Source organism: Pseudorca crassidens, chromosome X (genome assembly GCF_039906515.1).
Source record: "Pseudorca crassidens isolate mPseCra1 chromosome X, mPseCra1.hap1, whole genome shotgun sequence".
In the NCBI taxonomy this organism is placed as follows: domain Eukaryota; kingdom Metazoa; phylum Chordata; class Mammalia; order Artiodactyla; family Delphinidae; genus Pseudorca; species Pseudorca crassidens.
This window is the reverse complement of record NC_090317.1, coordinates 86,600,482-86,627,461: the sequence shown is the minus strand read 5'-3', so window position 1 is coordinate 86,627,461 and position 26,980 is coordinate 86,600,482. Positions and strand designations below refer to the sequence as shown.

Here is a 26,980-nt window from a genome sequence, read left to right as displayed (position 1 = left end):
ATTACTGTAGCTCTGTAGTATAGTCTGAAGTCAGGGAGTCTAATTCCTCCCGCTCCATTTTTTTCCCGCAAGACTGCTTTGGCTATTCGGGGTCTTTTGTGTCTCCATACAAATTTTAAGATTTTTTGTTCTAGTTCTGTAAAAACTTACACTGGCAACTTGACAGGGATTGCATTGAATCTGTAGATTGCTTTGGATAGTATAGTCATTTTCACAGTATTGATTCTTCCAATCCAAGAACATGGTATACCTCTCCATCTGTTAGTATCATCTTTAATTTCTTTCATCAGTGTCTTATAGTTTTCTGCATACAAATCTTTTGTCTCCCTAGGTAGGTTTATTCCTAGGTATTTTATTCTTTTTGCTGCAGTGGTAAATGGGAGTGTTTCCTTAATTTCTCTTTCAGATTTTTCATCATTAGGGTATAGGAATGCAAGAGATTTCTGTGCATTAATATTTTATCCTGTAACTTTACCAAATTCAATGATTAGCTCTAGTAGTTTCTGGTGGCATCTTTAGGATTCTCTATGTATAGTATCATGTCATCTGCGAACAGTGACAGCTTTACTTCTTTTCCAATTTGTATTCCTTTTATTTCTTTTTCTTCTCTGATTGCTGTGGCTAGGACTTCCAAAACTATGTTGAATAATAGTGGTGAGAGTGGACATCCTTGTCTTGTTCCTGATCTTAGAGGAAATGCTTTCAGTTTTTCATCATTGAGAATGATGTTTGCTGTGGGTTTGTCGTATATGGCCCTTATTATGTTGAGGTAGGTTCCCTCTATGCCCACTTTCTGGAGAGTTTCTATCATAAATGGGTGTTGAATTTTGTCAAAAGTTATTTCTGCATCTATTGAGATGACCACATGGGTTTTTTTTGTGTGTGTGTGATACGCGGACCTCTCACTGTTGTGGCCTCTCCCGTTGCAGAGCACAGCCTCTGGACACGCATGCTCAGCGGCCATGGCTCACGGGCCTAGGCACTCCACGGCATGTGGGATCTTCCTGGACCAGGGCACAAACCCGTGTCCCCTGCATCGGCAGGGGGACTCTGAACCACTGCACCACCAGGGAAGCCCGACCATATGGTTTTTATTCTTCAGTTTGTTAATATGGTGTATCACATTGATTGATTTATGTATATTGAAGAATCCTTGCATCCCTGGTATAACTCCCACTTGATCATGGTATATGATCCTTTTAATGTGTTGTTGGATTCTGTTTGCTAGTATATTGTTGAGGATTTTTGCATCTATATTCATCAGTGATATTGGTCTGTAATTTCCTTTTTTTTCTAGTATATTGGTCTGGTTTTGGTATCAGGGTAATGGTGGCCTCATAGAATGAGTTTGGGAGTGTTCCTTCCTCTGCAATGTTTTGGAAGAGTTTGAGAAGGATGGGTGTTAGCTCTTCTCTAAATGTTTGACAGAATTTACCTGTGTAGTCATCTGGTCCTGGACTTTTGTTTGTTGGAAGATTTTTTTTTTTTTTTTTTTTTTTGCTGTACGCGGGCCTCTCACTGTTGTGGCTTCTCCCATTGCAGAGCACAGGTTCCCGACATGCAGGCTCAGCGGCCATGGCTCCCGGGCCCAGCCGCTCTGTGGCATGTGGGATCGTCCTGGACTGGGGCATGAACCCGTGGCCCCTGCATTGGCAGGCGGACCCCCAACCACTGTGCCACCAGGGAAGTCCTGTTGGAAGATTTTTAATCACAGTTTCAATTCCATTACTTATGATTGTTCTGCTCATATCTTCTATTTCTTCCTGGTTCAGCCTTGGAAGGTTATACCTTTCTAAGAGTTTGTCCATTTCTTCCAGGTTGTCCATTTTATTGGCATACAGTTGCTTGTAGTAGTCTCTTAGGATGCTTTGTATTTCTGCGGTGTCTGTTGTAACATCTCCTTTTTCATTTCTAATTTTATTGATTTGAGTCCTCTCCCTCTTTTTCCAGATGAGTCTGGCTACTGGTTTATCAATTTTGTTTGTCTTCTCAAAGAACCAGCTTTTAGTTTTATTGATCTTTGCTATTGTTTTCTTTGTTTCTATTTCATTTATTTCTGCTCTGATCTTTATGATTTCTTTCCTTTGGGTTTTGTTTGTTCCTCTTTCTCTAGTTCCTTTAGGTGTAAGGTTAGATTGTTTATTTGAGATTTTTCCTGTTTCTTGAGGTAGGCTTCTATAGCTATAAACGTCCCTCTTAGAACTGCTTTTGCTGCAGCCCATAGGTTTTGGATCATCGTGTTTTTGTTGTCATTTGTCTCTAGGTATTTTTTGATTTCCTCTTTGATTTCCTCAGTGATTTCTTGGTTATTTAGTACTGTATTGTTTAGCCTCCATGTGTTTGTGTTTTTTACATGTTTTTCCCAGTAATTCATTTCTAATCTCATGGCGCTGTGGTCAGAAAAGATGCTTGATATGATTTCAATTTTCTTAAATTTACTGAGGCTTGATTTGTGACCCAAGATGTGGTCTATCCTGGGGACTGTTCCATGAGCACTTGAGAAGAAAGTGTAATCTGCTGTTTTTGGATGGAATGTCCTATAAATATCAATTAAATCTATCTGGTCTATTGTGTCATTTAAAGCTTGTGTTTCCTTATTTCTTTTCACTTTGGAAGATCTGTCCATTGGTGTAAGTGAGGTGTTAAAGTCACCCACTATTGTGTTACTGTCGATTTCCTCTTTTATAGCTGTTAGCAGTTGCCTTATGTATTGAGGTGCTCCTATGTTGGGTGCATATATATTTATAATTGTTATATCTTCTTGGATTGATCCCTTCATCATTAGGTAGTGTCCTTCCTTCTCTCTTGTAATATTATTTATTTTTAAGTCTATTTTATCTGATAGGAGTATTGCTACTCCAGCTTTCTTTAGATTTCCATTTGCATGGAATATCTTTTTCCATCCCCTCACTTTCAGTCTGTATGTGTCCCTACATCTGAAGTGGCTCTCTTGTAAGCAGCATATATATGGGTCTTGTTTCTGTATCCATTCAGCAAGCCTATGTCTTTTGGTTGTAGCATTTAATCCAGTCACGTTTAAGGTAATTATTGATATGTGTTCCTATGACCATTTTCTTATTGTTTTGGGTTTGTTTTTGTAGGTCCTTTTCTTCTCTTGTGTTTCCCACTTAGGGAAGTTCCTTTAACATTTGTTGTACAGCTGGTTTGGTGGTGCTGAATTCTGTTAGGTTTGGCTTCTCTGTAAAGCTTTTGATTTCTCCATCGAATCTGAATGAGATCTTTGCTGGGTAGAGTATTCTTGGTTGTAGGTTCTTCCCTTTCATCACTTTAAGTATATCATGCCACTCCCTTCTGGCTTGTAGAGTTTCTGATGAGAAATCAGCTGTTAACCTTATGGGAGTTCCCTGTATGTTATTTGTCATTTTTCCCTTGCTGGTTTCAATAATTTTTCTTTGTCTTTAATTTTTGCCAATTTGATTACTATGTGTCTCGGCGTGTTTCTCCTTGGGTTTATCCTGTATGGGACTCGCTGCACTTCCTGGACATGGGTGGCTATTTCCTTTCCCATGTTAGGGAAGGTTTCGACTATAATCTCTTCAAATATTTTCTCTGGTCCTTTGTCTCTCTCGTCTCCTTCTGGGACCCCTATAATGCGAATGTTGTTGTGTTTAACATTGTCCCAGAGATCTCTTAGGCTGTCTTCATTTCTTTTCTTTATTTTTTCTTTAGTCTGTTCCACAGCAGTGAATTCCACCATTCTGTCTTCCAGGTCACTTATCCGTTCTTCTGCCTCAGTTATTCTGCTATTGATTCCTTCTAGTGTAGTTTTCATTTCAGTTATTGTATTGTTCATCTGTGTTTGTTTGTTCTCTAATTCTTCTAGGTCTTTGTTAAACATTTCCTTACTTTATTTTATTTTTTTTTTTGTGGTACGTGGGCCTCTCACTGTTGTGGCCTCTCCCGTTGCGGAGCACAGGCTCCGGACGCGCAGGCTCAGTGGCCATGGCCCACGGGCCCAGCCGCTCCACAGCATGTGGGATCTTCCCGGACTGGCACACGATCCTGTGTCCCCTGCATCGGCAGGTGGACTCTCAACCACTGCGCCACCAGGGAAGCCCTGTTAAACAGTTCTTGCATCCTCTCAATCTTTGCTTCCATTCTTTTTCCGAGGTCCTGGATCATCTTCACTATCATTATTCTGAATTCCTTTTCTGGAAGGTTGCCTATCATCACTTCATTTAGTTGTTTTTCTAGGGTTTTATCTTGTTTCTTCATCTGGTATATAGCCCTCTGCCTTTTCATCTTGTCTAACTTTCTGTGAATGTCTCCCATGTATACATGTTATTAAACTTTTGTTTGATTTTCTCCTATTAATTTGTGTCATGTTAATTTAATTTTAGACCAGCCAGAGGAACCTAGAAGGCCAGAGGAAAATTTCTTCCCGCCCAACACCAGTAAGTAAAGATTTGTTCAAAAACAAAATTCTTCAAAATAACTGACCGGTACTCCTCAAAACTGTCAGGGTCATCAAAAACAAGGAAATTCTGAGAAACTGTTGAAGCCAAAAGGAGCCTAGGAGACATGACTGCTAAATATAATGTGGTGTCCTGGATGTGATCCTGGGACAGAAAAAGGATATAAAGTAAAAACTAAGGAAATCAGAGTAAAATGTGAATTTTGATTAACAATCATGTATCTAGATTGGTTTATTAGCTGTGATAAATGTACCATACTAATGTATAAGATGTTAGTAATTGGGGAAACTGGGCATGAGAGATATGGAAACTTTCTGTACTATCTTAATAATTTTTGTGTAAATCTAAAAATATCCCCCCAAAATAAAGCTTAATTTTTAAAAATCTTAGTAGATGCAGCCAAAGTAGGGCTCATAAGGAAAATTTATAGCATTACATGCTTATATTACAAAAAGAAAGGTCTCACATCAAAAATCTAAGCTTCTATTTTAAGACACCAGAAAAACAGCAAAATAAAAACAAGGCATGTAGAAGGAAGGAAATAATAAAGATAATAGCAGAAATCAATGAAATTTAAAATTGGAAAACAACAGAGAAAATCAATAAAAGTACAAATGGATCTTTGAAAAGATCAATAAAATTGATGAACATCTACAAGACTGACAAAGAAAAACAATGATGCAAATTACAGATATCAGGAATTAAAGAGATGATAATACTACAAATATACAAGATATTAAGAAAATAATAATGAACAACTCTAAACACAAAGATTCAGCAACGTAGATGAAATGGACCAAGTTCTCAAAATCCACAAGCTACCAAAACTCAGCCAACAGAAAATTTATAACCTGCATAATCCTGTAACTACTATTCAAGAATTTGAATTTGCAGTTAAAAACCTCTAAAAAAATAAATCTCTGAGCCCACATTTTTTCCCTGGAAAATTCTTCTAGACATTTAAAGAAGAAATGATACTAATTCAACACAAACTGTTTCAGAAAATAGAAAAAGAGGGAGGAGAATGCCTTCAAAAAATGCAGCGAAAGGACCTAGGTGAATTTGCTCTTAAGACAATGAAAATATGGGCAAAACAACTAAAACCAACCATTTCAGAACTCTAACAATTATCCAAAGACAAAGAACAAAATAAAAATCATTAACCCAGGACAAACTACTGAGGTCTGTGACATTTTTAACTTGTCGTAATTCCCATACCCCTTTCGCCCCAGCTCAGTGTTGTGGTAGCCAAAAGCCAGGAACACTGCAGACAATGGAGAAAACAGACCTCTTTTTGAGCTCCCTTAAAAGCACTATCCCCAGAGCACAGTCAATATTTTGTCTGAACTCGAAACAACCTGGGAAAACCTGTATTATTAGTGTGGTGGATATTTGATTTCACTCAGAGTTCAGCTCAGCCCAGACAGGCATGGGTATGAGGGGCAGGAAGAGGTAGGGGGCTACCTCCAGAGCATTACTGAAACAATAGGAAAGTGCTGGCAACAAATCAGATGCTTAAGGCTATGATTTCAGTTTGGGCAAATAAGATCCTGGTCTAGAATTTAAAAACAATGTTAGGACAACTAAATGACTATAGGAAAATTTGAAAACCTCTGACATATTCCTGGGAATATAAATCTCTGCCATACCAGGAAAGACCTGAAAAAGGAGAATGGACTAGTCATTCAATTCTGGCTCGATTTGAGTTCCTGGGCAAGCAGGAAGTAAATTCAAAGGATATCTTGCAAACTAAAGCCTGAAGGTGTGCCTTCTCACAGAGATTTTCTTGACGACGACAACCAGACAAGGCATTTAATAAAATATTCTGACCAATTATTGGTTCACCACTAACTGTACTGGCCCAGGTGTGAACTCTAGCATACCAGGCTTTAAAAATTTTTTTTAGAAATTTTTTACCTAGCAAAGAACTCAGGGAATACAGAATTAGTAAAGGAAAATCACTAAACAAATAAACAGAGAGACCTTCAAGATGGCAGAGGAGTAAGATGTGGAGATCACCTTCCTCCCCACAAATACATCAGAAATACATCGACATGTGGAACAACTCCTACAGAACACCTACTGAACACTGGCAGAAGACCTCAGACTTCCCAAAAGGCAAGAAACTCCCCACGTACCTGGGTAGGGCAAAAGAAAAAAGAGAAAACAGAGACAAAAGAGTAGGGAAAGGGCCTGCAGCACTGGGAGGGAGCTGTGAAGGAGGAAAAGTTTCCACACACTAGGAAGCCCCTTCACTGGTGGAGATGGGGGGTGGTGGTGGGGAAGCTTCGGAGCCACGGAGGAGAGAACAGCAACAGGGGTACAGAGGGCAAAGCAGAGAGATTCTCGCACAGAGAATCAGTGCCGACCAGCACTCACCAGCCTGACAGGCTTCTCTGGTCACCCACCAGGGCGGGGATGGGGGTGGGGGCTGGGAGCTGAGACTCCGGATTTGGAGGTCAGATCCCAGGGAGAGAACTGGAGTTGGCTGCGTGAACAGCCTGAAGGGGACTAGTGCGCCACAGCTAGCCGGCATGGAGCCAGCAGATCAAATATCCAAAATCAACTCGATGTACCCTGCATCTCTGGAATACCTGAATGGACAACAAATCATCCCAAAATTGAGGCGGGGGACTTTGGAAGCAACTGTAGACTTCAGGTTTCCTTTCTGCATGTAATATGTTTCTGGTTTTACGTTTATCTTAGTTTAATATTTAGAGTTTATTACCATTGGTAGATTTGTTTATTGATTTGGTTGCTCTCTTCCTTTTTAATTTTGTAATATATAGAAATATATACTGTTTTCCTTTTTCCCTTTTTGTGAGTGTGTATGTATATACTTCTTTGATTTTGTCTGTATAGCTTTGCTTTTACCATTTTTCCTAGGGTTCTGTCTGTCCTTTTTCTTTTTCTTAGCATAGTTTTTAGCGCTTGTTATCATTGGTGGATTTCTTTAATGGTTTGGTTGCTCTTTCTTTCCTTTTTTTATGAATTTAAAATTTTTTTAATTTTAATAATATATATTTTTTCTTTTAATACCTTTATTTTATTTTATTATTTTTTTCTTTCTTCCTTTTTTTGTCCTCCCTTTTCCTCTGAGCGGTGTGGCTGACAGGGTCTTGGTGCTCCAGCCGGGTGTCAGGCCAGTGCCTCTGAGATGGGAGAGCGGAGTTCAGGACATTGGTCCACCAAAGACCTCCTGGCTCCACATAATATCAAATGGCGAAAGCTCTCCCAGAGATCTACATCTCAACATTAAGACCCAGCTCCACTCAATGACCAGCAAGTTACAGTGCTGGACACCCTATGCCAAAAAACTAGCAAAACAGGAAACAACCCCACCCATTAGCACAGAGGCTGCCTAAAATCATAATAAGGTCATAGACACCCCAAAACACACCACGAGACACGGTCCTGCCCACAAGAAAGACAAGATCCAGCCTCATCCACCAGAACGCAGGCACCAGTCCCCTCACCAGGAACCCTACAAAACCCACTGAACCAACCTTAGCCACTGGGGGCAGACACCAAAAACAACAGACACTATGAACCTGCAGCCTGTGAAAAGGAGACCCCAAACATGGTAAGTTAAGCAAAATGAGAAGACAGAGAAACACACAGCAGATGAAGGACCAAGGTAAAAATATTAAATGGAAAAAATACTAAAAGCAGCAAGGGAAAAACAACAAATAACACACAAGGGTATCCCCATAATGTTAACAGCTGATCTTTCAGCAGAAACTCTGCAAGCCACAAGAGAGTGGCAGGACATATTTAAAGTGATGAAGCGGAAAAACCTACAACCAAGATTACTCTAGCCAGCAAGGATCTCATTCAGATTCGAAGGAGAAATTAAAACCTTTACAGACAAGCAAAATCTAAGAGAATTCACCACCAGCAAACCAGTTTTACAACAAATGCTAAATGAACATCTCTAGGCAGGAAACACAAGAGAAGGAAAAGACCTACAATAACAAACCCCAAACATTTAAGAAAATGGCAATAGGAACATACATATCGATAACTGCCTTAAATGTAAATGGATTAAATGCTCCAACCGAAAGACACAGACCGCCTGAATGGATACAAAAACAAGACCCGTATATATGCTGCCTACAAGAGACCCACTTCAGACCTAGGGACACATACAGACTGAAAGTGAGGGGATGGAAAAAGATATTCCATGCAAATGGAAATCAAAAGAAAGCTCAAGTAGCAATTCTCATATCAGACAAAATAGACAAGAGACACAGAATGACACTACATAATGATCAAAGCATCAATCCAAGAAGAAGATATAACATTTGTACATATTTATGCACCCAACATAGGAGCATCTCAATACATAAGGCAAATGCTAACAGCCATAAAAGGGGAAATCAGCAGTAACAAAATCACAACAGGGGACTTTAACACCCCACTGTCACCAATGGACAGATCATCCAAAATGAAAATCAATAAGGAAACACAAGCTTTAAATGATACATTAAACGAGATGGACTTAATTGATATTTATAGGACACTCCATCCAAAAACAACAGAATACATTTTCTTCTCAAGTGCTTATGGAACATTCTCCAGGATAGATCATATCTTGGGTCACAAATCAAGCTTTGGTAAATTTAAGAAGACTGAAATCATATCAAGTAATATTTCCGACCACAACACTATGAGACTAGATAACAATTACAGGAAAAAATCTATAAAAAATACAGACAAATGGAGGCTAAACAATACACTACTAAATAACCAAGAGATCACTGAAGAAATCAAAGAAGAAATCAAAAATACCTAGAAACAAATGACAATGAAAACACAACGACCTAAAACCTATGTGATGCAGCAAAAGCAGCTCTAAGATGGAAGTTAATAGCAATACAATCTTACCTCAAGAAACGTCTCAAATAAACAACTTAACCTTATACCTAAAGCAATTAGAGAAAGGAGAAGAAAAAAACCCCAAAGTTAGCAGAAGGAAAGAAATCATAAAGATCAGATCAGAAATAAATGGAAAAGAAATGAAGGAAACAATAGCAAAGATCAATAAAACTAAAAGCTGGTTCTTTGAGAAGATAAACAAAATTGATAAACCATTAGCCAGACTCATCAAGAAAAAAAGGGAGAAGACTCAAATCAATAGAATTACAAATTAAAAAGGAGATGTAACAACTGACACTGCAGACATACAAAGAATCATGAGAGATTACTACAAGCACCTATATGCCAATAAATGGACAACCTGGAAGAAATGGACAAATTCCTAGAAAAGCAAAGTCTTCCAAGACTGAACCAGAAAGAAACAGAAAATATAAACAGACCAATCAAAAGCACTGAAACTGAGATTAAAAGATCTTCCAAGAAACAAAAGCCCAGGAGGACTAGATGTCTTCACTGGAGAATTCTATCAAATATTTAGAGAAGAGCAAACACCTATCCTTCTCAAATTCTTCCAAAATATAGCAGCGGTAGGAAGATTCCCAAACTCATTGTAGGAGGCCACCATCACCCTGATACCAAAATCAGACAGAGATGTCACAAAGAAAGAAAACTACAGGTCAATATCACTGATGAACATAGATGTAAAAATCCTGAACAAAATACTAGCAAACAGATTCCAGCAGCACATTAAAAGGATCATACACCGTGATCAAGTGGGGTTTATCCCTGGAATGCAAGTATTCTTCAATATATGCAAATCAATCAATGTGATACACCATTTTAACAAACTGAAGGAGAAAAACCGTATGATCATCTTAATAGATGGAGAAAAAGCTTTTGACAAAATTCAACACCAATTTATGATACAAGCCCTCCAGAAAGTAGGCATAGAGGGAACTTACCTCAACATAACAAAGGCCATGTATGACAAACCTACAGCTAACATCATTCTCAATGGTGAACAACTGAAACCATTTCCAGTAAGATCAGGAACAAGACAAGGTTGCCCACTCTCACCATTACTATTCAACATAGTTTTGGAAGTTTTAGCCACAGCAATCAGGGAAGAAAAAGAAATAAAAGGAATCCAAATCAGAAAAGAAGTAAAATTGTTACTGATTGCAGGTGACATGAAACCATACATAGAGAATCCTAAAGATGCTACCAAAAAACTACTAGAGCTAGTCAATGAATTTGGTAAAGTGGCAGGATGCAAAATTAATGCACAGAAATCTCTTCCATTCCTATACACTAATGATGAAGAATCTGAAAGAGAAATTAAGGAAACACTCCCATTTACCATTGCAACAAAAGAATAAAATACCTAGGAATCAATCTACCTAAGGAGACAAAACACCTGTATGCAGAAAACTATAAGGCACTGATGAAAGAAATTAAAGATGATACAAGTAGATGGAGAGATATACCATGTTCTTGGATTGGAATAATAAACATTGTGAAAATGACTCTACTACCCAAAGCAATCTACAGATTCAGTGCAATCCCTAACAAACTACCAATGGCATTTTTCACAGAACTAGAACAAAAAACTTCACAATTTTTGTGGAAACACAAAAGACCCCGAATAGCCAAAACAATCTTGAGAAAGAAAAACGGACCTGGAGGAATCAGGCTCCCTGACTTCAGACTATACTACAAAGCTACAGTAATCAAGACAGTATTGTACTGGCACAAAAACAGAAATATAGATCAATGGAACACAACAGAAAGCCCAGAGGTAAACCCACGCACATATGGTCACCTTATCTTTGACAAAGGAGGCAAGAATACAGTGGAGAAAAGACAGCATCTTCAATAAGTGGTGCTGGGAAAACTGGACAGCTACATGTAAAAGAATGAAATTAGAACACTCCTTAACACCATACACAAAAATAAACTCAAAATGGATTAAAGACCTAAATGTAAGGCCAGAAACTATCAAACTCTTAGAGGAAAACATGGGCAGAACACTCTATGACATAAATCACAGCAAGATCCTTTTTGACCCACCTCCTAGAGAAATGGAAATAAAAACAAAGTAAACAAATGGGACCTAATGAAACTTAAAAGCTTTTGCACAGCAAAGGAAACCATAAACAAGACCAAAAGACAACCCTCAGAATGCAAGAAAATATTTGCAAATGAAGCAACTGAAAACGGATTAATCTCAAAAACATACAAGCAACTCATGCAGCTCAATATCAAAAAAACAAACCACCCAATCCAAAAATGGGCAGAAGACCTAAATAGACATTTCTCCAAAGAAGATATACAGATTGCCAGCAAACACATGAAAGAATGCTCAACATCATTAATCATTAGAGCAATGCAAATCAAAAGTACAATGAGATATAATCTCACACCGGTCAGAATGGCCATCATCAAAAATTCTACAAACAATAAATGCTGGAGAGGGTGTGGAGAAAAGGGAACCCTCTTGCACTTTGGTGGGAATGTGAATTGATACAGCCACTATGGAAAACAGTGTGGAGGTTCCTTAAAATACTACAAATAGAACTACCATATGACCCAGCAATCCCACTACTGGGCATATACCCTGAGAAAACTGTAATTCAAAAAGAGTCATGTACCAAAATGTTTATTGCAGCTCTATTTACAATAGCTAGGACATGGAAGCAACCTAAGTGTCCATCAACAGATGAATGGATAAAGAAGATGTGGCACATATGTACAATGGAATATTACTCAGCCATAAAAAGGAACGAAACTGAGTTATTTATAGTGAGGTGGATGGACCTAGAGACTGTTATACAGAGTGAAGTAAGTAAGAAAGAGAAAAACAAATACCGTATGCTAACACATATATATGGAATCTAAAAAAAAAAAAAAGAAGAAAGAAAAGAATGATCAGAAGAGCCTAGGGGGAAGATAGGAATAAAGATGCCGACCTACTAGAGAATGTACTTGAGGATACGGGGAGGAGGAAGGGTAAGCTGGGACAAAGTGAGACAGTGGCATGGACATATATACACTACCAATTGTAAAATAGATAGCTAGTGGGAAGTAGCCGCATAGCAGAGGGAGATCAGCTTGGTGCTTTGTGACCACCTAGAAGGGTGGGATAGGGATGGTGGGAGGGAGGGAGATGCAAGAGGGAAGAGATATGGGGACATATGTATATGTATAACTGATTCACTTTTTTTATAAAGCAGAAACTAACACACCATTGTAAAGCAATTATAATCCAATAAAGATGTTGAAAAAGAAAAAAACACAAGCTGTGGTACATCCATAGCATGGAATATTACTCAGCAACTAAAAGGAATAAGCTATTATAACACAAAATAACTTAAATAATCCCAAAGACAATGTTATGAGTCAAAAAACCAATCTCAAAAGGCATGTTTTTACCATGAGATCCCATGGTTGACTAGAAAGAAGCAGTGTGGTGTAAGTGCCTGACAATTAGCTTTTTTGATTCTAATAAGACAGTGCCTGACATTAAGCTTTTGATTGCTGAGGTATACATTTCAAAGAAATCCATCTCAAATAAACCCATTGCCAGCTATACAACTGTATAAAGAGCCAGGCCACCCCACCCATGAAGTTTCCCTTTTAGAAAGCCCTGGTTGACCTAGATAACTGATCATTTGAGTGACCCTGATTTTCCCTCCCTGTGCTTTAATTCCCACTCTCACTCTCAATAAACAGTGAACTTGTGAAACACTAGGTACCCCACCCTCAACCAGAATAAAGTAAGAACCCCAGATCTGCTAGTGTGTGCTGTTGCTCTCTAGTATGTACTCCTGTTTCCCACCTCCTGACCAAACCTCTTGCTATGTGGCCCACACGATGTGTACTCCCCAGGACCTGTGAATAATAAACCTTGTTTTTTCAAACTTCCCCAGCCTTTTCCAGCTTCTATGGGTTGCCTGCATTCCTTGGTTTGTGGCCCTTCTCCTCCATCTTCAAAGCCAGCAGTGCTGCATCTCTCTGACACTGCTTCCTTCCTCATATCTTTTCTTCTGCCTCTCTCTTCTACTTTAGAGGACCCTTGTGATTACACTGGGCCCACTCAGATAATCCAGGATATCTACCCATCTTAAAATGTTGATTAGCATCTTAAATTCCATCTACAACCTCAATTACCCTTTGCCATATAATTGAACACAGTCACAGGTTGCAGGGATTTGCACATGGATGTCTTTGAGGGGGGGGACCATTTTTCTGCCTATCACAAATTCTGTTGTGATCTCACATATACCCTTACAGTTCACCCTCAACCCCACCTTGACTATGCACAAGTAACCAAGTAAGTCTGACCTGATTAACAACTTCTTTATTAAGTTGAGACTGATCCTCTCTTTTTACAAATTCAAAGATGTACAGTTTTTCTAATAGTCTCGTAATAAATGAAGATCTCTTACATCAGATAGCACATAACTTTACTTTTAAGATTATCTTTGTTAAGCAATAAAATCCTCAACAAACTCCAAATGCTAGACCAGCAGTTCCCATTGACTACCAACATTTCAAAAACTTATTTTGGGGATTTAAACTGGGTTTCCAGGTATTTGTTTTCCAAATGAAAACATAACACTCATCTGCTCTCCAAAATCTATCACCTATCCTCATCATTATTTCATAAAAGAACATTCAGCACCAACAAAGTGGAAAAGAACCTCAGAATAATGTATACTTCTTTAAATCACCTTAGCTTAATAAAAAATAAGTTAATTGTTATTTTTCTAATTTTGCTGATCTTTGACCAGTTTTTTTTAATCACTTTTAAGATTGATTTACCTGTTACAACTGTGCCACTGTCCACATGTGTCAAGGACTGGGGACGGCTTCGAAGTTTGCTTTTAAAAGATCTTGGTCTACGTGGTGATGCAGGTGGTAGAGGAATCTCTGATGATTGGACTTTGCCATCTTTAATTGCCCGAAGGCGTTCATAGAGCTCCTGTAACTCCTTATTCTGCTGGGTTTGAAGATTTACCACCTCCTGAATGTGTCTGAAGGAAAATCATGCAGAAAGCATTTTAATGGCACAGGCACCATACAAATGAGCCAAGGAACTCTACCAGTACAAGTAAAGTTTAACAAGGAATTTAGATTAAGAATGTGGAAATACAGAATATTTTCACAATTTTAAGATTTTCAATGCCTTCCTAAGTGTGACATTAAACTAATCAGACATAAACAAAAAGCTCAATAAATTGACAAAAACGAATTTCTAAAACTTCAATACAGTAAAAAATAATTTAAAAAATTAAAGTCTCGGGCTTCCCTGGTGGCGCAGTGGTTGAGAGTTCGCCTGCCGATGCAGGGGACACGGGTTCGTGCCCCAGTCCAGGAAGATCCCACATGCTGCGGAGCAGCTGGGCCCGTGAGCCATGGCCACTGAGCCTGCGCGTCCGGAGCCTGTACTCCGCAATGGAAGAGGCCACAACAGTGAGAGGCCCGCATACCGCAAAAAAAAAAAAATAATAAAAAATTAAAGTCTCATAGTACTGATAATATTAACCTTTTCTTTATTATATGTTGCAAGTATAAACAGGAAAAAAATTTTTAACATATAGTAAAAGGTTAATATTCCGAATATATAAATAGCTCCTAAAAATCAATAAGAAAAAAAGAAACAACTTTATAGAAAAAGGGGGAAAGAATATGAAAAGGTGACTCCAAAGAAGAGGAAATACAAGTAGCCAATAAATATGAGATGATGCACATCCTTAGTATTAATTAGAACACAAAATTTTTAACATCTTAATTGCAGTATAATTGTTTTACAATGGTGTGTTAGTTTCTTCTGTATAACAAAGTGAATCAGCTATACATATACATGCATCCCCATATCTCCTCCCTCTTCTGTCTCCCTCCCACCCTCCCTATCCCACCCCTCTAGGTGGTCACCAAGCTGATCTCCCTGTGCTATGTGGCTGCTTCCCACTAGCTATCTATTTTACATTTGGTAGTGTATATATGTCCATGCCACTCTCTCACTTCGTCCCAGCTTACCCTTCCCCCTCCCCGTGTCCTCAAGTCCATTCTCTACGTCTGCGTCTTTATTCCTATCCTGCCCCTAGGTTCTTCAGAACCATTTTTTTTCTTTTAGATTCCATATATATGTGTTAGTATACATAGAACACAGATTTTTAAAACTATTTTTTATTCATCTGATTGGAATAAAATGAAAAGAATCAATAATATCCAGTCTAATCTTGTTAAGGTGTGGGAAAACAGGCACTTTCATATATTTCTGTTTGGTGTGTAAAATGGTATATCTACACTGGATGACAATTATAAATGTACAAACCTTTTAACCCAGCAATTCCACTTTTAGGTATCTATCCTACAAAAATACTAACATAAGTATGTAAAAATATAAGGATGTTGCCTTCAACACTTTTTACATAAGCAAAATATGGGATAAAACTGAAATGCCCATTAAGGAGAGATTAAATAAACTTTAAATGGCTATATGCTATTCCAATGTATGGAATAAAGATTATTTGTGCAAACATGAATATGAAGAGGAGACAATGTTAAGTCAAAAAATTGTAGAGTAACATATATTATGATCCCACTTTTATAAAACTCAAAAACTATATATTTGTAAATGCAAGAAAAATGACAGGCAAGATATATACCAAATAGTTCATAGTGGTTGCCTCTGAGGAGATTAGGGCATGAGAAATAGGAGACTGGTTTATGTGCATTTTTACAGTTGTGATATTACGTTTTATAATAAAAAAGATATATTTGGTCTTTGTCCCTGTTCTTGGCACACAGCTCCTAAAACCCTTGTAACTTCCTAAGTGATAAGAGCAATGGGAGAATCTTTTGTTATAATATTTGGTCTTTTGTCCTCAAATAGCTCCAGTTCCTGAAATAGTTCCAGGGTGATAAAGGGAAAAGGAGTGTCTCATTATTCAAAACAAGCCCCTCTGATCACGAAGTGACTTTTGGATAGCCCCTAAGGATGGGTACCTCTAAGGAGGGGAATAAGGATGGAAGTTGAATTAATCACCAATGGCCAACGATTTAATCAATCATGCCTATGTAATGAAGCTTCCATAAAAATCCGTGAACTACAGGGGTTCTAAGAGCTTCTAGGTCGGTGAAGACATGAGGTGCTGGGAGAGTGGCACTTCTGGGAGGCCATGAAGTTCCATGCCCCTTCCCCTATACTTTGCCATCTGGCTGTTCTTGAGTTGTATCCTTTTATAATAAACCAATAATCTAGTAAGGAAACTGTTTTCCTGAGCTCTGTAAGCCACTCTAGCAAGGTAATCAAACCTGGGGAGGGGTTTGTGGGAACCTCTGATTTATAACAAGTTGTTAAGAACCATAGGTAACACTACCTGGACTCATGATGGGCATCTGAAAGGAGGCAGTCTTGTGGGACTGAGCCCTTAGCCTGTGGGATCTGATGCTACCTTTGTAGTTTTCAACCATAAATTTTTTCCATCATTAAAATGTCACCAATCCAAAATTAGTTACCAATCAAATACTTAGCTCTATAAAACCCAAGGCAATCAAATTTGTGACAAAAGAGAAGCAGTCCTTACTTTTCTCGTAATCTTTGAAGCTCCACCTTTAAGTCCTCATCCTCTACTTCTGACTCATCATCACTGCTCATTGGGGAAGACGGTGAATAGAAGAGTGAGCTCTGTGTTTGAACATAGGCTTTTTCTTCACGGAGTGGTAAGCACTTTACTCTCTCTGGACCACTCTTTGCCACTGATTTCCCTCTGCCACCAAGAGTGGCTGAAAATTCACTATTAGAGGTAGGCTGCATCCCAGCAGTAAGTATCTCTCTCTCTTTAAACAACAGTTCAGATCCAGACTGCATGCTACTTCCTGTGGCTGAATTTTCTTCCAATGCCTTTTCTGGAGTCATCAAAGATACAACAGTCTCACAAGCCATACTGAAAGATGAGAAGTTGTCAGCTTGTTTGGGAATTCTTTTATCTTCTTTTAAGGTTTCCTGAAGAGCTTGTAACTTCTGAGAAGAAAGTGAAGGTTGCAGATTGTGTGTGGCAGGTTCCATTTCTACCAATTGAGACTTTGCTGTTTTAGTAAAGGCTAAAGCTTCTTCACTAGGCTGGCTTGTCATTTTATTGAATGCTGGTATGTGTTCTATTCCAGAAGATGTCACTTTCACTGACTGCTGCTGAGGAACTGTAATCACCTGAAATACAAAAAGGCAAAGGTGGCTGGCTCTGCCTAACCAAAGAGTAAACCCACAAAGAAATTCAATATCAATATATAGCACAGACAATTGGATGGTCTTCTGTAATGTACAAACACTGATAATAACAAAACTAAAAAATCCCATCTATACTTGCAATATTAAAAGCTTTGCAATTGGGCCCTTTGCAAAGAGAATTGGCTTCATATTGCTCAAATAAAATTCTGCAATTAAAAAACATTCCATATGTACACCTAAAACGAACACAATATTGTAAATCATCTATACTTCAATTAAAAAATAAAATGAGGGCTTCCCTAGTGGCGCAGTGGTTGAGAGTCCACCTGCCGATGCAGGGGACGCGGGTACATGCCCCGGTCCAGGAAGATCCCACATGCCGCGGAGCGGCTGGGCCCGTGAGCCATGGCCACTGAGCCTGCGCATCTGGAGCCTGTGCTCCACAACGGGAAAGGCCACAACAGTGAGAGGCCCGCATACCGCAAAAAAAAAAGAAAAAAAAGAAAAAAATTCAATTGCCAAGATTCTAAAGGACATGAAATTAGATTTATAAAAAAGATGACCCAACCACCCACCAAAAAATGATGACCCATTTCTGTGCTCCAGTCCAGCTACTAAAATCCTCATTTCTTTAGATTCGCCTTTAGTGGATGGCTACAGAAGGTGACAGGATGTATATAAGGGGAGAAATTAAATATGATAATGATCTACATTTAAAATAATTACCATCTACAGACCTAGATCTTCAATGCTGTTACCTTTTATAATGCCTTTGTAGATGATTTAACCAAAGACACAAACCTGGAACCGACCCCGCTGAAATGATCCACTCATTGCTTTACATCTACTGAAAGCCCTAGCATCAGCTGTGGACTCTCCTGTCAGAGGAATGGGGTCAGGAGCAACTGGTGATCTCGTATCTTCTGTATCCACTGCAAGTTTTGCCAAATTGTAAGCAGAAAGGAGAAAATTGCTTGTTAAGACAACATTTGTTTACATTACCAAAAATGAAGAAAAGTAGAAAAAGCTTAACTCCTGCTAGACAATTAAAAAAGTGTTAATGTAATAAGCAACATTGTAGAAGTCCCTAATTCTGAATCAGACATTGCAAGATTTATCCCGAGACTTAGTATCTATATGAAATGAATACTTTAAAATCAAATTAGTTACAAAAGGAAAAATAAAATGGCAATGACATTAATGGGACGTGTCACATACATGGGCTACATGGAAAAAGTGGCAAGATTTGTGTATGAACAACAACAAAAAGAAACAGAAGTAAATGAAAAATGATGTTACCTAGTCTATGTCCCTGACTGTAAGCACACTACCTTGACGGACTTTTGATCTCTTGAAAAAGCTGGTTGACTGCCGTAGCCTGTATGCCCAGCTTTTTAATTTGCGAGTCCAGGATTTCTTGCTAATAGGATTTTTGAGACTAGGACAAGTAAAGCTTAGGCCAAAATATCCACCTCCTGTCTGCAGATGAATGGCTCCACCGCTTGACACAGCAGCAGGATAGGCCTCTGGATCCCCTGGAAGTGAAGCATCTGGGGACATCTCCTAATGGAGACAAAAAGAGGAAAACCAAAATGGTAGTAATTTAGGTGAGGTGGAGGAACTGTTTCTACCATTGGAGTTTCTTGTATGGACTAATTAGTAATCAAAAATAGAATGCTATATCCTAAAGGAACTTCTCTAGGCAGAAAACACAAGAGAAGGAAAAGACCTACAATAACAAACCCAAAACAATTAAGAAAATGGGAATAGGAACATACATATCGATAATTACCTAAATGTAAATGGATTAAATGCTCCAACCAAAAGACATAGACTGGATGAATGGATACAAAAACAAGACCCATATATATGCTGCCTACAAGAGACCCACTTCAGACCTGGGAGATATACAGAATGAAAGTGAGCGGAGAGAAAAAGATAGTCCATGCAAATGGAAATCTAAAGAAAGCTGGAATAGCAATACTCATATCAGACAAAATAGACTTTAAAACAAAGACTATTACAAGAGACAAAGAAGGACACTACATAATGATCAAGGGATCAACCCAAGAAGAAGATATAACAATTGCAAATACTTATGCACCCAACATAGAAGCAGCTCAACACATGAGGCAAATACTAACAGCCATAAAAGGGGAAATCGACAGTAACACAATCATAGTAGGGGACTTTAACACCCCACTTTCACCAATGGACAGATCATCCAAAATGAAAATCAACAAGGAAACACAAGCTTTAAATGATACATTAAATGACATGGACTTAATTGAAATTTATAGGACACTCCATCCAAAAACAACAGAATACATTTTCTTCTCATGTGCTCATGGAACATTCTCCAGGATAGATCATATCTTGGGTCACAAATCAAGCCTTGGTAAATTTAAGAAAATTGAAATCATATCAAGTATCTTTTCTGACCACAACGCTATGAGACTAGATATCAATTATGGGAAAAAATCTATAAAAAATACAAACGCATGGAGGCTAAACAATACACTACTAAATAACCAAGAGACCACTGAAGAAATCAAACAGAAAATCAAAAAATACCTAGAAACAAATGACAATGAAAACAGGACGACCCAAAACCTACAGGATGCAGCATAAACAGTTCTAAGAGGGAAGTTTATAGCTATACAAACCTACGTTAAAAAACAAGAAACATCTCAAATAAACAACCTAACCTTACACCTAAAGCAATTAGAGAAAGAAGAACAAAAAAACCCCAAGTTAGCAGAAGGAAAGAAATCATAATGCTCAAATCAGAAATAAATGAAAAAGAAATGAAGGAAACGATAGCAAAGATCAATAAAACTAAAAGCTGGTTCTTTGAGAAGATAAACAAAATAGATAAACCATTAGCCAGACTCATCAAGAAAAAAAGGGAGAAGACTCAAATCAATAGAATTAGAAATGAAAAGGGAGAAGTAACAACTGAAACTACAGAAATACAAAGGATCATGAGAGATTACTATAAGCAACTCTATGCCAGTAAAATGGACAACCTGGAAGAAATGGACAAATTCTTAGAAAGGCACCACCTTCCAAGACTGAACCAGGAAGAAACAGAAAATATGAACAGCCCAATCACAAGCACTGAAATTGAAACTGTGATTAAAAATCTTCCAACAAACAAAAGCCCAGGACCAGATGGCTTCACAGGCGAATTCTATCAAACATTTAGAGAAGAGATAACACCTATCCTTCTCAAACTCTTCCAAGGTATAGCAGAGGGAGGAACACTCCCAAACTCATTCTACGAGGCCACCATCACTCTGATACAAAAACCAGACAAAGATGTCACAAAAAAAGAAAACTACAGGCCAATATCACTGATGAATATAGATGCAAAAATCCTCAACAAAATACTAGCAAACAGAATCCAACAGCACATTAAAAGGATCATACACCATGATCAAGTGGGGTTTATCCCAGAAACACAAGGATTCTTCAATATACACAAAGCAATCAATGTGATACACCATATTAACAAATTGAAGGAGAAAAACCATATGATCATCTCAATAGATGCAGAGAAAGCTTTCGACAAAATTCAGCACTGATTTATGATAAAAACCCGCCAGAAAGTAGGCATAGAAGGAATTTACCTCAACATAATAAAGGCCATACATGACAAACCCACAGCCAAAATCGTCCTCAATGGTAAAAAACTGAAACCATTTCCACTAAGATCAGGAACAAGACAAGGTTGCCCACTCTCACCACTATTATTCAACATAGTCTTGGAAGTTTTAGCCACAGCAATCAGAGAAGAAAAAGAAGTACAAGGAATCCAAATCGGAAAAGAACAGTAAAGCTGTCACTGTTTGCAGATGACATGATACTATACATAGAGAATCCTAAAGATGCTACCAGAACTACTAGAGCAATGAATTTGGGAAAGTAGCAGGATACAAAATTAATGCACAGAAATCTATGGCATTCCTATACACTCATGCTGAAAAATCTGAAAGTGAAATTAAATTAAATCCCATTTACCATTGCAAGAAAAAGAATAAAATACCTAGGAATAAACCTACCTAAGGAGACAAAAGACCTGTATGCAGAAAATTATAAGACACTGATGAGAGAAATTAAAGATGATACAAATAGATGGAGAGATATACCATGTTCTTGGATTGGAAGAATCAACATTGTGAAAATGAATATACTATCCAAAGCAATCTACAGATTCAACGCAATCCCTATCAAACTCCCACTGGCATTTTTCTCAGAACTAGAACAAAAAATTTCACAATTTGTATGGAAACACAAAAGACCCCGAATAGCCAAAGCAATCTTGAGAAAAAGAAACGGAGCTGGAGGAATCAGGCTCCCTGACTTCAGACTATACTACAAAGCTACAGTAATCAAGACAGTATGGTACTGGCACAAAAACAGAAATATAGATCAATAGAACAGGATAGAAAGCCCAGAGATAATAACCCACGCACATATGGTCACCTTATCTTTGATAAAGGAGGCAGGAATGTACAGTGGAGAAAGGACAGCCTCTTCAATAAGTGGTGCTGGGAAAACTGGACAGCTACATGTAAAAGAATGAAATTAGAACACTCCCTAACCGTACACAAACATAAACTCAAAATGGATTAAAGACCTAAATGTAAGGCCAGACACTATCAAACTCTTAGAGGAAAACATAGGCAGAACACCCTATAACATAAATCATAGCAAGATCCTTTTTGACCCACCTTCTAAAGAAATGGAAATAAAAACAAAGTAAACAAATGAGATCTAATGAAACTTAAAAGCTTTTGCACAGCAAAGGAAACCATAAACAAGACCAAAAGACAACCCTCAAAATGGGAGAAAACGTTTGCAAATGAAGCAACTGAAAACGGATTAATCTCCAAAACATACAAGCAACTCATGCAGCTCAATATCAAAAAAACAAACAACCGAATCCAAAAACGGGCAGAAGACCTAAATAGACATTTCTCCAAAGAAGATATACAGATTGCCAACAAACATATGAAAGGATGCTCAACATCATTAATCATTAGAGCAATGCAAATCAAAAGTACAATGAGATATAATCTCACACCGGTCAGAATGGCCATCGTCAAAAAATCTACAAACAATAAATGCTGGAGAGGATGTGGAGAAAAGGGAACCCTCATACACTGTTGGTGGGAATGTAAATTGATACAGCCACTATGGAGAACAGTATGGAGGTTCGTTAAAAAACTACAAATAGAACTACCACACGACCCAGCAATCCCACTATTGGGCATATACCCTGAGAAAACCATAATTCAAAAAGTGTCATGTACCACAATGTTCATTGCAGCACTATTTCAATACCGAGGACATGGAAGCAACCTAAGTGTCCATCAACAGATGAATGGATAAAGAAGATGTGGCACATATATACAATGGAATATTACTCAGCCATAAAAAGAAATGAAATTGAGATATTTGTAGTGAGGTGGATGGACGTAGAGTGTGTCATACAGAGTGAAGTAAGTCAGAAAGAGAAAACCAAATACCGTATGCTAACACATATATATGGAATCTAAAAAAAAAAAAAAAGGTGATGAGGAACCTGGGGCAAGACGGGAATAAACACACAGACCTACTAGAGAACGGACTTGAGTACACGGGGAGGGGGAAGGGTAAGCTGGGACAAAGTGAGAGAGTGGTAGTGCGTATATGGACATATATACACTACCAAGTGTAAAATAGATAGCTAGTGGGAAGCAGTCGCGTAGCACAGGGAGATCAGCTCGGTGCTTTGTGACCATCTAGAAGGGTGTGATACGGAGGGTGGGAGGGAGGGAGACGCAGGAGGGAAGAGATATGGGGATATATGTATATGTATAACTGATTCACTTTGTTATAAAGCAGAAACTAACACACCATTGTAAAGCAATTATACTCCAATAAAAATGTAAAAAAAATAGAATGCTATGTATACTTCTATTAATAGTATCATATCAGACTAAACCTGAAGTATTAAACTTATAGGAATTAAGCCTTCCCCTTTCTTTAAAAATACTATTTAGACTTCAGATAAATAAAACAGCAGAATATTAAACTTCCACCCTAGAATATTTTTTATTATAGCACCTTTGAAAACTGAAAATTAAAATATGAAGGAAATAACCCTCATATGCACCAATTCACTAAAAATGGTTACTTAAACCCTATGATCTTAAAATGGAAAGTTTCATTTATGCTTATATTATCTAAGAGAGTTTAAGATGCCTGACATGCATGATAAACAGAAAAACAAGATGTCTAGGCATTTACATTTACAGAAATATATTACCAAATCAAGTTTCTTACATTACATAAGCACACAGAAATTTACAATGGACCTCAAAATTATTTCAAATTCAAGCTCTAAAAACTGTTAGCATCAGGCCACAGCTGGCTATAAAATCATTCTTCCCTCTTCTTGTCCTCCCATCCCTCCCCTCAAAAATCAGAATTAACTGCTGCTGTATTCTGAGTATTCTAAAAATAAATTTCTTATAATAACTAATATAAGAAATTAATATACAGAGCCAGAAATACTTTGGGAAACATGAGCATGGCCCCTACTAATTTAGAAAATTAAAAGAGTAAAAGTTCAAAGAAAGGGATTCAGCATTTGTCTGAAGGAAGACAGCCTAAGCAGCACTAAGTAAACTGCAGTTTGGGGTAAGCATTATTAACACTTAATTCAGCAGTTATTAAAAGTAAAATTCTGAACAGTTTTTATTTTCCAAAGTCCCATTTTGGACAAGTAATACTACTTTCATAAAGAGGAAAAAACTCTCAATAATATTATGATTTAGAAAGTGTTGCATTGGTCCCACTGAAATTACAGAAAAGATTTTTATTAAGTAATAACTGGATCAAGATGATAAATTAAATACAAGTTCTAGCCTCCCTTACCAACCCAAATACACAGGTACAACAGGAAAAACAGATGTAGACACATGCATATAAGATTTTTTTAATTAATTAATTAATTTTTTAGCTGCGTTGGATCTTCATTGCTGTGTGCGGGCTTTCTCTAGTTGCAGCGAGCGGGGGCTATGCTTCATTGTGGTGCGTGGGCTTCTTATTGTGGTGGCTTCTCTTATTGCAGAGCACGGGCTCTAGGCACATGGGCTTCAGTAGTTGTGGCCCACAAAGTCTAGAACACAGGTTCAGTAGTTGTGGCACACGGGCTTCGTTGCTCCGTGGCATGTGGGATCTTCCCGGACCAGGGCTGAAACCCGTGTCCCCTGCATTGGCAGGCGGATTCTTAACCACTGGGCCACCAGAGAAGCCCTGCATATAAGATTAAAGGAGGAAAAAGCAGCCTCCTTCAATGCATAATGATATATGCAGGAACTGTTTCAAAATGCAGCAAATTGAGGTGGTAGATATGGGCAGCAGGAGAGAGCGCCCTGGCCAACCAAAAGGATGGGTGGTTGGACAGAATGTTTACAAAACTATAACAATCTATCTGTCTCCTATCTATCACTTCAGCATCATATTATAACACTCTCCTACTTACTGGCCTTCTTTTGTTTCCTGGAACAGGTATCCACCTATGAATGTCACCATCACATACAAATCCTTCCCTGACCACCCTATATAAAGTAATTCCTTAGTCTTTCTATCATAACCCTTTATTTATTTGTTTAGGATCTATCTTCCCCGACTAGAATGTGAGCTCCACAAAAACAGAGATCTTGACTTATTCACTGCTCAGCAGATATTCACTGAACGGATGAGTGAACTGGTTGGGGCACCTTCCCACCTCATCTCCACAATAAACAAAAGACAGCAGAGGAATCTGCTCCCAAATAAGAGTGGTAAGGAGGAAAATGTTTATTGCCAAGAAAAAGGTCAGTAATGTAGGGAAGAGACAAGATCCAGGAGTAAGGGGAAGCCTTGCTACCTTTGAAGACTAGCTATTGGACCTCCCTCTGGGCAGCATTAAAGACAAGTTGCAATACCCAGTGCCAGGAAGCATGTCCCATGCTTTTCCCACAATTACTGGAGTAAGGCTATAGTAATTATATATAACATTTACAAAGAGACAAACAGGGAATCTTATGGGGGAAAAAGAAAAACTGAGTACACAACGAAGAATCACCAACACTTTTGGGAAACCAGCACTTTAAGAAAACACTAAACTCAACAAACAGCATACCCAGGGAAACAGCATTAATAAGACTTTAATATGTTGAAAGAGATGTGTGAATATACTATATCCATAAGAAAAAGAATGAACTATAGTTACTAGAAATTAAAAATGCAATTCCTTGACATAAAAAAAATAGCTGAATAGGAGATTATAAACAGCTTAAAAGTTGAGACATTCTCCCAGTACAAAAAGCAAAAGGACAAAGAGATGGAAAGCATGAAATGAGGGACTTCCCTGGTGGTGCAGTGGTTAAGAATCTGCCTGCCAATGGAGGGAACACAGGTTCAATTCCTGGTCCAAGAAGATGCCACATGCCATGGAGCAACTAAGCCCGTGCGCCACAGCTACACAGCCTGCGCTCTAGAGCTTGCATGCCACAACTACTGAAGCCTGCATGCCTAAGAGCCCAGGCTCCGCAACAACAGAAGCCACCGCAATGAGAAGCCCACACACTGCGACAAAGAATAGCCCCCACTCGCAGCAACTAGAGAAAGCCCACACGCAGCAATGAAGACCACATGCAGCCAAAAATTTTTTTAAAAAGCATGAAATGAAAAGTTAATAGATAAGAAAAACAGGAAATGAAGAAATAAAACTGTCTCTATTCACAGATGATAAGATCTTATATACTGATATTATATAGAAAATCTACCAAAAGCTATCACAGCTAATTAAAAAAAACTCAGCGAACTTGAAGGATACAACATCAACAATCAAAAATCAATCGTATTTCTATACACTAGCAATGAAAAATCTGAAAAGGAAATTAAGAAAACAATTTCATTTATTATAACAACAAAGAATAAAATAACAAACAGTGCTGGAACAACTGGATAGCCACATGCAAAAGAATGAAGCTGGACCTTTATCTCACACCATATACAAAAATTAACTCAAAATGATCCTACCATCTGTACTTAATTGTGAAGCAAAATAAAGATATTTCTGGACATTAAAAAAAATTGGTCACACATGCAACATATTTTAAAATATTACTCATAGAAGCATTTCAGGGGGGAAATAAAAAGGAATTCTAGGACACCAGAAACAGTGGCAGGTAATAAGTTTGATCTAGATGTAGCAATGGACACTTGAAACAAACAAAAGAATCCATTTAACCTTGACACTTGGAAGAGTCTCCTGAGCAACAAAGTTTAAATGACAGAGAATTACATTTCTTTCTTTCTTTTTTTTTTTTTTTTTTTTTTGCAGTACACGGGCCTCTCACTGTCGTGGCCTCTCCTGTTGCGGAGCACA

The 26,980-nt window shown here is 38.1% G+C and overlaps 1 protein-coding gene across 1 annotated transcript in view; it reads right to left on the bottom strand.

Annotated features, from left to right (window-relative positions):
- Window positions 1-26,980, bottom strand: part of WNK3 (WNK lysine deficient protein kinase 3) — a 185,234-nt gene that overhangs the window by 25,049 nt on the left and 133,205 nt on the right. The window contains exons 18-21 of the mRNA XM_067722538.1: window positions 18,882-19,113; window positions 18,352-18,482; window positions 16,910-17,532; window positions 14,139-14,350 (exon numbers count right to left, since the gene is read on the bottom strand). Coding sequence (XP_067578639.1) covers window positions 14,139-14,350; window positions 16,910-17,532; window positions 18,352-18,482; window positions 18,882-19,113 — 1,198 coding nt within the window. The remainder of the gene's footprint in view (window positions 1-14,138; window positions 14,351-16,909; window positions 17,533-18,351; window positions 18,483-18,881; window positions 19,114-26,980) is intronic.